This window comes from Salmo salar, chromosome 10, assembly GCF_965601325.2.
Source record: "Salmo salar chromosome 10, fSalSal1, whole genome shotgun sequence".
Taxonomy (NCBI): Eukaryota; Metazoa; Chordata; class Actinopteri; order Salmoniformes; family Salmonidae; genus Salmo; species Salmo salar.
In genome coordinates this window covers 53769144-53781271 of record NC_138300.1, presented here as the reverse complement: position 1 = coordinate 53781271, position 12128 = coordinate 53769144, and the positions used below count along the sequence as shown (strand labels likewise).

General features: G+C 42.0%; 1 protein-coding gene across 2 annotated transcripts; it reads right to left on the bottom strand.

Annotated features, from left to right (window-relative positions):
* Nucleotides 1–271: 271 nt before the first annotated feature.
* On the bottom strand, nucleotides 272–6279 carry LOC106593533 (protein odd-skipped-related 2-A). 2 transcript variants are annotated; one of them, XM_045712607.2, is made up of 4 exons: nucleotides 5789–6279; nucleotides 2352–3063; nucleotides 1673–1772; nucleotides 272–1212 (listed from the first exon to the last, which is right to left on the bottom strand). In XM_045712607.2, exons 2-4 carry the CDS (start codon nucleotides 3002–3004, stop codon nucleotides 1030–1032), a joined length of 936 nt encoding a protein of 311 aa, XP_045568563.1. In that variant the 5' UTR covers nucleotides 3005–3063; nucleotides 5789–6279; the 3' UTR covers nucleotides 272–1029. The 2 variants fall into 2 exon arrangements, with proteins under 2 accessions (XP_045568563.1, XP_045568565.1); XM_045712609.2 differs by having other exon boundaries at nucleotides 275–1130; nucleotides 5789–6271.
* Between the last annotated feature and the right edge of the window lie 5849 nt (nucleotides 6280–12128).

Sequence of the window (12128 nt, the reverse complement as noted above, 5' to 3'; positions counted from 1 at the left end):
TACTACTGTAGTAATAATACTGCAGTAATACTAACACCATGATTGTAACAGCAACAATAATACCACTACTGTAGTAATACTACTGTAGTAATACTCAGAATCATTCTCAAATAGGTCTACATGCTACTTAGACCAAGATAGTTGTATTTCTGGAATGTTCGTTTTTTATCACTATAAGTTACTACACATTACTAGGAGTTTATATATGGATTGTGTGATTCTCTGTTTGTGTTTTATAGCGTATCGTTTATTCGCTGTTAGTCAGCACCACACAAAATATAGTTTAGCTTCTGCGTGTCCACCAGTTCACGTTTTTTTTTATTCGACTATAAGCTACATCACCCCTCCTTTATTTCCAATCAACAAAAAAAAAGCGATTTAAAATAACAAGTTGTCAGCCTGTGTACACAATGAAGTATGTGTTTTTTTTGTGTGTGTTAAAGACGATAAGGTGGTGGTGTAGGAAGGAGTTCTGTACTCTCCTTTCATTCCGCCACTTCATGATTAATACGTTTCTCTTTTTACGCAGCAAAGAATAATGGAATAAAACAAACACCATTTTTTTTTTTTTTTTTACCAATGGGAATATTTAACTTTGCTTTATTTCTAAAATACAATTTAACATACTTTAAACATTGGGGTTGTGTTTTTTTTTTTTTTAAACAACTTTTTAATTCAAGGACATGAACAACAACAACATAAAATATATGATTTACATGGGCTCCAAAAGTCTTGATATTTACAGGTAGAAGAGGCAGGAAGAGCGGTCTGTGTCTGTCTGAGCTCCTTGACTTTCACTTGAGACGCAGTACTGTTCATCACTCCATTGTAAATATTGCTTGTCCACAGTTCAGTTTGTGATATTCTTTCAATGGAAGAAGAAGAAAGAAAGACAGGAAGGAAGAAGAAGGAAAAAAAAAACCGTTTCGTCGATGTTTGTTGTTTCCTCTGTTATTATTAACGTCCGTTTTTTTTTTGTACTGTTTTTTGTTTGGTTTGTTCGGCTGTTCATCAGCCTTCTCAGATTGGCTAGTAGTCCTGGTGAGGAGTGTGCGTCAAACTGTGCCGTCGCAAGTCACAGTTGCGCCGAAACACCTTTCCGCAGCGGTCACAGCTGTAGGGCTTGATGTCTGTATGGGTGAGAAGGTGAGTTTTCAGGTTACTTCTTTGATTAAAGGTTCTTCCGCATGTGGGGCATTTGTGAGGAGATTCCTGTTTAGATTTAAAGCAAGCAAAGGATTATTCCCTTTAGTTTATTTAGATAAATATATGTATTGTATTATAATATGAATCTTCAGATCAGTTATTGACATTGTGCTGATAAGTAAGCTTTGGCCCTAACAAAATGAACGTCTGTAGCTATAGTCTATATTTCTTTTAAACTAGTTATTATAATCATTCAGTTATTACCATACCTGCCAAATATAGACGAGACACAATCGCTATCCATACAGGCAATCCAAATACACATATATATATATTTATATTTAGGTTTCAGAAAATATGCCAAATTTGATCAGTGACGTTTGCAGTAAGACATGACGCGTGTAACAACACGAGTACACAGATATGTGAGGATCGTGCCCTCTCATATGGTTTACTGACTCACATACATGTTGTATTGGTATCAAATTGTGTTAATAAATCTGTTTTTTTTTTTAATGAGACTCACCTGCATATGTAATGTTTTATGAACGGCTAAAGTTCGAGACTGACAAAATCCTTTCCCACATTCTTGACATTTGAAGGGCTTCTCCTTGGAGTGGATGTATCTGGGAATTAGAAGACAGAGGAGACGCGGTTAAAACGGAAACACCTTTTCATATAACGGCGTTGAAGTCATGCTGAGAAGTGCCTGCCAGTTGTGCAACTTGATCTGTGTTCTTGTGCGTAAAAGGGGCTTTAGCGCCCTCTCGGAATAAGGACTTGTCCTACTCTGCACAGTGCACGCAACATAGTTATTACAAAAAAAACACCTACATACAACGCCAGGGTTGTGGGTTCGATTCCCACGGGAGGGCCAGTACAAAAAAAAAATGCATAAACTGAAATGTATGCATTCACTACTGTAAGTCGGCTCTGGATAAGAGCGTCTGCTAAATGTACTAAAATGTAAAATGTTAGCAGGTGTTAATGCAAGTGTAGCGAAATGCTTGTGCTTTTAGTTCCGACCATTGCAGTGCGTCACAATGTTGGAATTGTGTACAAAGTCAAATGAATATGAATAAAACGTGATCATGACGCTATTCCGTACACACACGTCACTATCAAAGTGTTTTTGTGTTTTTTTTTCCTTTCAAAGAAAACAACAGCAGTATCATCCCATATACATTCAGAGCACCGCTTGTTACCTGTGGTCTCTCAGGTGGTCTTGTCTTCGGAAGGCCTTGTGGCAGATATCACAGGTATAAGGCCGTTCGTCTGTGTGGGTCCTCTCGTGGATCAGAAGATTGTATGACTTGGTGAAATGCCTGCCACAAAACTTGCAAATAAATTCCTTTTTCGTCTTTGACGGAAGTCTTCCCCGAGTGGGTTTTCTATCAGGCGACAGTTTGTTAAACTCAGATATCGCGTTGCCGAGACCCGCTGTCAACTTTGAAAGATCCCCAGCTTTAGGCGGATCCTCCTGGGTAGCAGCTATCGCCAGGTTGGCAAAGTCAAAGCGCGGCGGTCGGTCCTTGTGCAGCCCGGGGATAAGGTGAGTAAGGCCCTGTTTAGGGTGAAAGAGGTGTGCGGAGAACGGTAGCCCCGTGAAGGTAAACCGGGGATCCATTAAGCCCTGAGCAGCAGCCATCTCAGTGATAGTCGACCTCAGTCCCTGCATGTGCGGATAACCCAGTGTCCAGTGGTTCATGTGCATGGTCTGCACCGCGCTAAGGCCGTACAGTCCCTGGAGCTGGTCGACGGCGGCCGGGAAGGCGTTGACCGCTTGCAGGAAGGAGTAATTGGTGAGTTGGAGAGACGGGTGGAGAGGGATCGGAGCGGGTAGGGCTTTGCTCCCCATCTCGGCGGCTAAAGACTTCACGGTTAGGACCTCGGCACAACTCTACCACGGTGAAGGTCCTGTTAAAGACATGAACAATACACATTAATATGAGTTTACCATCAACCCACAATATGGCACAATATAGATCTAGAAAATACTGCAATTAGACAGTAAAAATAAGCATAGAGTTAATGACACAAACTATTTCTGTGCATTTTGCACGATGCTGCAAATAGTTTTCCATTAGAGCTTTTCCAACCGTTTGACCTTAGCCGACATTTAATTAATTTTACAACCATCTTGAGAACGGCCTTAATAATAAGGGCTGGTATTGGATCGTCTCACATTCAGCGTTTTAATACTTCACTTCCATTGTGGAAATCAAGGACAGTGACTCATTTACTTCAAGATTTACGATTTGCATACCGTCTAAAGGTGAACAGATTCCTATTTGGTTATAAAGCTTTTTTTTTGTTATAGAGACATGTTTAAGCGTTCAAGTTATATCTTTTTGTGCACAAGGTGCAAGAAGACTTGGGACAAATTGAATGTTTGTCTGGAGAAAATACATTTCGTTCATTTTTTTTCTCTTCTTCTTTCTTCTAGAGCACATGGTTTTTCCTTCTAATAAGATAAATATATGTTATGCATCCAAAAAAAGAAAAAGTTGGAGACGTTGTTTTCGTTGCGCTCGACTGTGCTTGTTGTCACTCCCAATTAAATGTTCTACGATACATTAAAACAACTCCTTGTTTTAACGCTGCCATTATATTCGCCAATGCCGTGTGTTACAACACACAAGGCCTAATTAAACGTATTATCACGTCAACAGACTTGGACGTTTGTAATCTCGCCTGTTGTAGTCAGACGTGTTATTCTCTTTATGCGTGTTAACTGGAGAACAACATATAAAAGGGGTTTTGCTTATCTCCTAAAATAAACTTTACCCTCCATTTTTTACAAATTTTTTGGGTGTAAAATCCATTTCTAGGCTATTTGGAGTCATGTTTAAGGCCTTGAACGATGTTTATCTCTGAAAACAAAGGCGTATATGGACCTGCTAACTAAATTAACATTTGTTGTATATTTCGTCGCCAAAGACCGATTATAGAATGTTGCTGTAGCCTATAATCACGAGTATTGCAACTTCAGAGAAATACATGATTTGCGTAAACATCCTTTGTAAATACTCCTGTACAAAGGCTATACGTGTTATGGGGTTGAGGATTATGACAACTGTATGATAATACTATGGGACTGTTAAAATGACTGAGGGTTACATGCACAAGTGGTGTAATGACACCAAGTTGGTAAAGTAATGCTTTCCAAACCCACGAACAAGCTCACCGTGTAACTCTCTCCATGCACAATACTTATTCAGACCGTGGGTGTTTTTTTTTTTAGGTGTAAATAAATAGTATTCCTCTCAAACTATTTAAATGTTCAACTTCTTGCGTAAATTGCAAAAAAAACTAAAAACTTTAGACTGTGTGAACATGAATTTAATATATTTATAAATATATTTTAGAGCGTCCCATTTACAGCTACCGTTTTTTTGGTCAGTGTGGTTTTTGAGGTGCAAATAGCGCTCCTCTTTGAGCTTCACGTTTCTATAAGTTACTGTAGCAGAATACCACTGTGCATTAAAAACCAGCGAGGACTGGCAACCCTTGTTGAACATTCGTCTGAAAACTATGACTCATTCATAATAATCAAATTTTACCCCCCAAAATAATATAAGCTGTTTTTCCCCACGTTAGTTTTATAAACTTTAGCCAAATGGAAGGATTTATTCTAACACGGGTTAGAGTCAGTGAGTAAAATGCTAGGTTATTAACTTACACAGATGATCGACTTGCTAAAGAACAGGCTACTGTGTGTAACCCTATAGCTGGCTATACGTTCACACGTGGACAGAGAAAGGGCAGAGTTTGGTCCATGTTCTCAGGCTACAACAAACACAGGACAACTCTTTACTGGCCAATCAGATGAAAAAAAAGGGCATAAACAGTTTGTCTTTAAAAAGTCATGGTGAGGTGGATATTTGTCAGAAATGGGCAGCTGCAACAGAACTTCCGGTCAGCATGCTGTTGATAAGGATATTTGTAGTTTTATAATAACCTATAGTCTTTGCGTAATGATTTAATGACAAGCGATATGTGCTGTATCGTATTGGTCTGCGTTGCCCAACTGACGGACCTGGGATTTTATTTGCCCCATCAATGTATTTATTTATTAACTTTTATTATTTTTTTTTATTGTTTGACATAAAATACTTTAAAACAAAAATTAAAAAAAAAACAGAAAATCAGCTCCAAGTGATTTTCATTTTGTGAAATCTGTTCCAAAGTATTTCCCACGCATAATATAAAGATATATGTGGCCTTATATAAACGTAAGTAAGGTTTGAAATGTTTGAAATGATTACGTTTTAGTCAAATACTATATCCGTTTGTGGTTCTTGCGGTCAATTTGCAGTCTACAAATTGTTTGTAATTATGTTTCTGCCCGCTGACCATCCGCTCAAGAACAAATCGTCCCTCGGTTAAATCTAGTTGATGATCTCTGACATTGGCTATTTTATATATATATATATTTAAACTTTGACTGTAGTCTTAAGTATTTTTCACATATAACTTTACACTGTCAAATGTGTTTATTCTGACAGCATGGACTCGTTTGAACGTTCAATTAGTAGGCGACTCAGGGTCTCATTGTCATGAGCCTTTCACACTACCTGTTTCAACACAAGTGTCAAATGTAATGTATTAAAGAGCAACTATCATGGAAACATAATCTTACCCCCTAATAAACAGACGCCAAAGGTCGCTCCGCAGTTAGTTCTGCTGTGTTTCAGTAATCCACAATGCCTTTCAAGAGAGGCGTCCCAACTCCACTTTAACGTCAGCAAAAGTTTTCCAACTTCGTCCATGTAAATCTCATCGCCACGACCCTCGCAGAACCAGATCTGTTGCGATTCCTCCTAATACTTTGCGCCCGTTTTTCTTGCAAAGAAGTCGTCGGGAGGAGGGGAGGGGAGGGAGGGGGGAGAAAGTTACGATCACTATATAGAGTTGAAGTGACGCCAGGCGCAGGAGTCTCCGTACTCTGCTGTGTTTCTACTCGGTTCGGAGTTGGGCTGTAGTGGCTTGAAGAGCACAAGTCCCATCACTTTTCAGGAGTCCGGGGCTCTCGGCGTGTTCAGCCCGCCCTCCGCCACGCCTTCTCGCACTGATCAACTCCCAATGTCCTTCTCTGTTTATTTGTGTTTGGATGGCAACTAGGGACCGAGCACAGCCCGCTGCAACCTGCATCTGGACACTTTACATACAGATAGCCAGTACCTTCTTCTCATTAAATGGTTACTTTTTCTGTAGGAGACATAGAAATAACAAGAGGGGGGGGGGGGGGGGGGGAGAAAAAACACATGATCCGTTTTCAAACCAATGAACGCGCTTTTAGGTTGATTTAAAACGTGATTTTAATAAGACTGGATTTGCTTATGAAAAGTTTAGAAACCATGCGAATTGGCTTAAATAGAGGGCGACGTGTATGAGCCACCACAATAAATAGTTTGATTTAATTGTGGTAAAGGTTCATGTATTGGGAGCTGTAAAACCCGGGAACAAAACTTCTCTCAAAAACAGCAGCGAAGTACAGAAATGCCCAGAAAACCGTTACTCTGCTGTTTTCAATGTGTATGTCGATGACTGTTGTTGTTTTCTTCTCCCTCCACATCTGTCCTATTAGCTCAGAACCGAACAGAATAACCGGATAAACACAACGACTTCTGTATAACATGCAAAGAGTCAACATAAATAAGTGTCACCCTCCACCACAAGCCTTTATAGTCTTTTGTTAATGTCAAACAGCAGGTTATAGCGACCATCACACTCTATTAACACAGAATTAGTCTCTTATCTATTTCAATTATGACCATTTTAACAAATATGATATGGTGGTTTATTTACATTAAAATCTAAGATTCCTTTCCAATGGATTTTTATTTTCTACAACAACAGAAAGCTAAAACCAAACGACGCTGTTAATAACATATAAATGAGTTAGGCTATAGATGATAATTAGGGTTACCATCTCCTTCCAAAATGAGACACGCCGAGTTGTATGTTCGGTCTCGTTGAGTTGTGTTGTGTTTTTTTTTAGATAGAACTACATTATGTTCTAATACACAGAAAGCTGAGATGAATTAAACCAACTGGAACGAGCCTTAAGACGCGCGGCGGCTCTCTCTAGCCACAAATAATCATTTTTTTTTCACATTTCATGATAAGACAAAATGTGTTTTAATTAAGTCAGTATCGAACAAAAATTCTGTCTTTCACAGAATATCGAACAATTTCCACATGATGTCTATCCGATCAGTTGATTTCTCTCTTTACACCTTACAGATGCCGTGGTGCAGGAGGTCTTGAATCAGTGTTGAAGATGAATTCTAAGGCGTTTGATGATCGTTCACTAATAGGCTGATTACAAAAAAAGTTTCAGTAAAATGGCAAAAAGTTAGACAATAAATGGCTTTGAGATATTCCACAACATCGCAAAATATAATGCTACACTGAATATGTACGTCGAATAGACATTATAAATCCAACAGGGGGAATAGTGATAGCCTAATCATTTGTCATCAATGAATTTGCTTTTTTTTTTTTTTTTTTATTAAATTAGTATTATTATTATTTTAAATCAATTGAACGAGGGGCTCATTGTATGTGTAACTTGTTGCTTCACCCCTCAGTATGACTGTAGCTACAATAGAACAATGACGTCTACTGCAGGAAAGTACAGCTGCAGCCTCAGAGCAACGCAAATGGCGTCGAGCGGAATGACAGGTCTGCAGCGACGCCTATTGGTGCATGACGGACACGACGGACGTCGGTTCGCTGCTCATTGGCCTGGTCTTCTATTCAACGTTTCGTTCATGTAAACGGACTAAGGCCCTAAGCGATCTGTCTTCAGTACAATAATGCGATTGTTATAAACAGTAACAACAACAACAAAAAACAGACGATCATTGTAAACAACATTTGTTGAAATTAGTGAATCTATAGGTTTATGCGTGGTGGTAACTTTTTTACCCCGTTGAGAAAAGAAAATCCACAATTCAACCTCTATTCCACATGTTGGTTCAACAGAATTTCACTGAAATGACATGGAAACAACGTTGATTTAACCAGTGTTTTGCCCAGTGGGATTTTATCATCACAGTAGGTCAACCCGATTCATTACTAGAGGTGGATGTGTAGTTACTAAAATATTACGGGATGATTAAAATATGTAGTTAATAAAACAAGTCTATTGTAGCCTACCGCGTATTCTGACAGTTCACATCAACGTATACAGCGGAACGTATACACCGGAACGCACCAGTACCGAGAAATCATCACTCATCCAACCAACTTAGTGAAGGAAGAGAGAAAATTCACATTAGACTACGCTCTCCGTCGGTCCTCTTGAAGTCACGTGGTTATCTACCGGGAGATTCATTCATCATGCCAGCTGGAGAACTGAAACGGGAAACTTGATTAGAGTTTCTAGCGTTTAGAAAACGGTCTCTATTGTATTGTTACGCGCCGCTATTGGAGCGGCATAAGCGTGGATTTCTCAGCGATGCGGTGATGCGCTACAGCGCTAGACTACACAGCGCTCTGAACGGGCTCTTGCTGAATATGACTCAAAATAGGATTATAGATGCAGATTATCAAATGATATTGGTAACAGTAGGCTTATCTATTCATTGGTTTTTAACATGTGATTTACACGGAGTGTACAAAACATTAGGTACACCTTCCTAAACGATTGAGTTTGCCACCACCCCATTTCCCCCCTCAGAACAGCCTCATTTTGTCGGGGACATGGACTCTACCAGGTGTAGAGAACCGTTCCACAGGGATGCTGGTCCATGTTCACTCCAATGCTTCCCCACAGTTGTGTCCAGTTGGCTGGATGTCCTTTGGGTGGTGAACCATTCTTGATACACACAGGAAACTGTTGAGCGTGAAAAACCCCAGCAGCGTTGCAGTTCTTGACACAAACCAGTGCCGCCTGGCACCTACTACCAAACCCCGTTTAAAGGCTCTTAAATCTTTAGTCTTGCTCATTCACCCTCTGAATGGCACACATGTATAATCCATGTCTCAGTTGTCTCAAGGCTTAAAAAAAAAAAAGTTCAGTGGATTTAACAGGTGACATCAACAAGGGATCATAGCTTTCACCTGGATTCACCTGGTCAGTCTATGTCATAGAAATAGCAGGTGTTCTTAATGTTTTGTCCACTCAGTGTATGCGCTATAGTAGGTTAGATTAACGTCCTCTTCTCTACTCTGTTATCTTGTGTTATTGAATGTTTGCCTAAAGTTAAATAAAGGTTAAATAATATATATATAATTTTTTTTTTTTTTTTAAGTTTCCTCCTAAGGATGAAGGTAAGTCTCCTATTGGTTAGATTGTAACATATGGTGGGGGGAAACATCTCTATTCCTACTACTACTATACACTGTAATCCACTGTAGCCAATACACTCTTAGAAAGCAAAGGATCTGGATAGAGACAAATAGGGTTCCATCGCTTGTTTCATATTTGTTAACCCCTAAAGGTTCCATGTTCAACCCTTTTGGTTCTCCCCAGGGGTTCTTCTTCTCTGAACCAAAATTGGTTCCATATAGAACCCATAGGTTCCATATAGGGTTCTATATGGAACCAATTTTGGTTCTAGAACCTTAAGAGGCGCCGTACATGTATATGAAGCAAGCATAGAACCCTTTTTGGTGGGGGGTAGTGGGCTGAATGTGACCCCCCCCCCCATGCGAGAAGTGGGGGTAGTGGGTTGAATGTGACCCCCCCATGGGAGAAGTGGGGGGTAGTGGGCTGAACGTAACCCCCCATGGGAGAAGTGGGGGTAGTGGGCTGAATGTAAACCCCCCATGCGAGAAGTGGGGGTAGTGGGCTGAATGTGACCCCCCATTGGAGAAGTGGGGGGTAGTGGGCTGAACGTAACCCCCCATGGGAGAAGTGGGGGTAGTGGGCTGAACGTAACCCCCCATGGGAGAAGTGGGAGGTAGTGGGCTGAATGTAAACCCCCCATGCGAGAAGTGGGGGTAGTGGGCTGAATGTGACCCCCCCATGGGAGAAGTGGGGGGTAGTGGGCTGAACGTAACCCCCCATTGGAGAAGTGGGGGGTAGTGGGCTGAACGTAACCCCCCATGGGAGAAGTGGGGGGTAGTGGGCTGAACGTAACCCCCCATGGGAGAAGGTAAGGGGTAGTGGGCTGAATGTGACCCCCCCATGGGAGAAGGTGGGGGTAGTGGGCTGAATGTGACCCCCCATGGGAGAAGGTAAGGGGTAGTGGGCTGAATGTAACCCCCCATGGGAGAAGTGGGGGGTAGTGGGCTGAACGTAACCCCCCATGGGAGAAGTGGGGGGTAGTGGGCTGAATGTAACCCCCCATGGGAGAAGGTAAGGGGTAGTTGGCTGAATGTGACCCCCCATGGGAGAAGTGGGGGGTAGTGGGCTGAATGTAAACCCCCCCATGGGAGAAGTGGGGGGTAGTGGGCTGAATGTAACCCCCCATGGGAGAAGTGGGGGGTAGTGGGCTGAATGTGACCCCCCCATGCGAGAAGTGGGGGTAGTGGGCTGAATGTGACCCCCCCATGGGAGAAGTGGGGGTAGTGGGCTGAATGTAACCCCCCATGGGAGAAGGTAAGGGGTAGTTGGCTGAATGTGACCCCCATGGGAGAAGGTAAGGGGTAGTTGGCTGAATGTAACCCCCCATGGGAGAAGTGGGGGTAGTGGGCTGAATGTAACCCCCCATGGGAGAAGTGGGGGTAGTGGGCTGAATGTAACCCCCCATGGGAGAAGTGGGGGTAGTGGGCTGAATGTAACCCCCCATGGGAGAAGTGGGGGTAGTGGGCTGAATGTGACCCCCCCATGGGAGAAGGTGGGGGTAGTGGGCTGAATGTGACCCCCCATGGGAGAAGGTAAGGGGTAGTTGGCTGAATGTAACCCCCCATGGGAGAAGTGGGGGTAGTGGGCTGAACGTAACCCCCCATGGGAGAAGGTAAGGGGTAGTTGGCTGAATGTGACCCCCCATGGGAGAAGGTGAGGGGTTGTTGGCTGAACGTGACCCCCCATGGGAGAAGGTAAGGGGTAGTTGGCTGAGCATTCCTTGCCATATTAGTGGAGCAGCTGTTTGCTTATCTCCTGAAGTGGCCACTACAAGCCAGTGTGTATTGTGATTAAACTGATAACATTCAGTCATTCATACAGAGAGATATGGTCTTCAGACTATATATCCCCAACACCCCCTACAGACATGGATTGTAGACGTCTCAGGGGCTCTAACGTGCGACTTGGAGGTTTATTTTGGGAGCACCGTGCGCTAAAAAAAACTAAAAACAAATGCCAATCATATTTCTTCTTCTCTACTTCTTCTCTACACTGGTCGAACACGACAGGCTACTCACCGGGCAGACAGCCTGTTTCTCTCAGCATGTACACAACACATTCTTTCATAACAATCATACTGTTTTTCCAACTTGCTTCTAAGTATGAATCCACACGTTTTCTCTATTATAATATTCGCTGGTGTATTTTTGCTGCAAAACGTGAGTTTGTTAGTCTAAGGAAGCTGGCATAGTGCCTAAAGCTAATCGCTAATGCTAATCGCTAACTAGCTAGCTGGCAAGCTAAATGTCCTTTAGCTAAATGAACTAGCTAAGGCAGTGTTTACAGAACTCACCAAAGGGTGCACGTTTTTTGTCCTAGCACTACAGATCTGATTTAAATAATAAACTGAATCAGCTGTGTAGTGTTAGGTCCCCAAAACGTGCACCCCTTGGGAAACACTGAGCGAGGTCAGAGCAAGCATCAGCCCTGATACAGGTTGCTACCAGTTGTAGTGTATATATCAGCATGAAGCATCAGCCCTGATACAGGTTGTAGTGTATATATCAGCATGAAGCATCAGCCCTGATACAGGTTGTAGTGTATATATCAGCATGAAGCATCAGCCCTGATACAGGTTGTAGTGTATATATCAACATGAAGCATCAGCCCTGTTACAGGTCGCTACCAGTTGTAGTGTATATATCAGCATGAAGCATCAGCCCTGATACAGGTTGTAGTG

Bases quoted from the DNA above. Each gene is read 5' to 3' on its own strand.
- LOC106593533 (XM_045712607.2), bottom strand. From the start codon at position 3,004: ATGGGGAGCAAAGCCCTACCCGCTCCGATCCCTCTCCACCCGTCTCTC. The intron at 1,773-2,351 runs GTAACAAGCGGT...TCTAATTCCCAG, and splicing joins GACCACCTGAGAGACCACAG to ATACATCCACTCCAAGGAGA. The intron at 1,213-1,672 runs GTGAGTCTCATT...AAATCTAAACAG, and splicing joins ATAAAACATTACATATGCAG to GAATCTCCTCACAAATGCCC.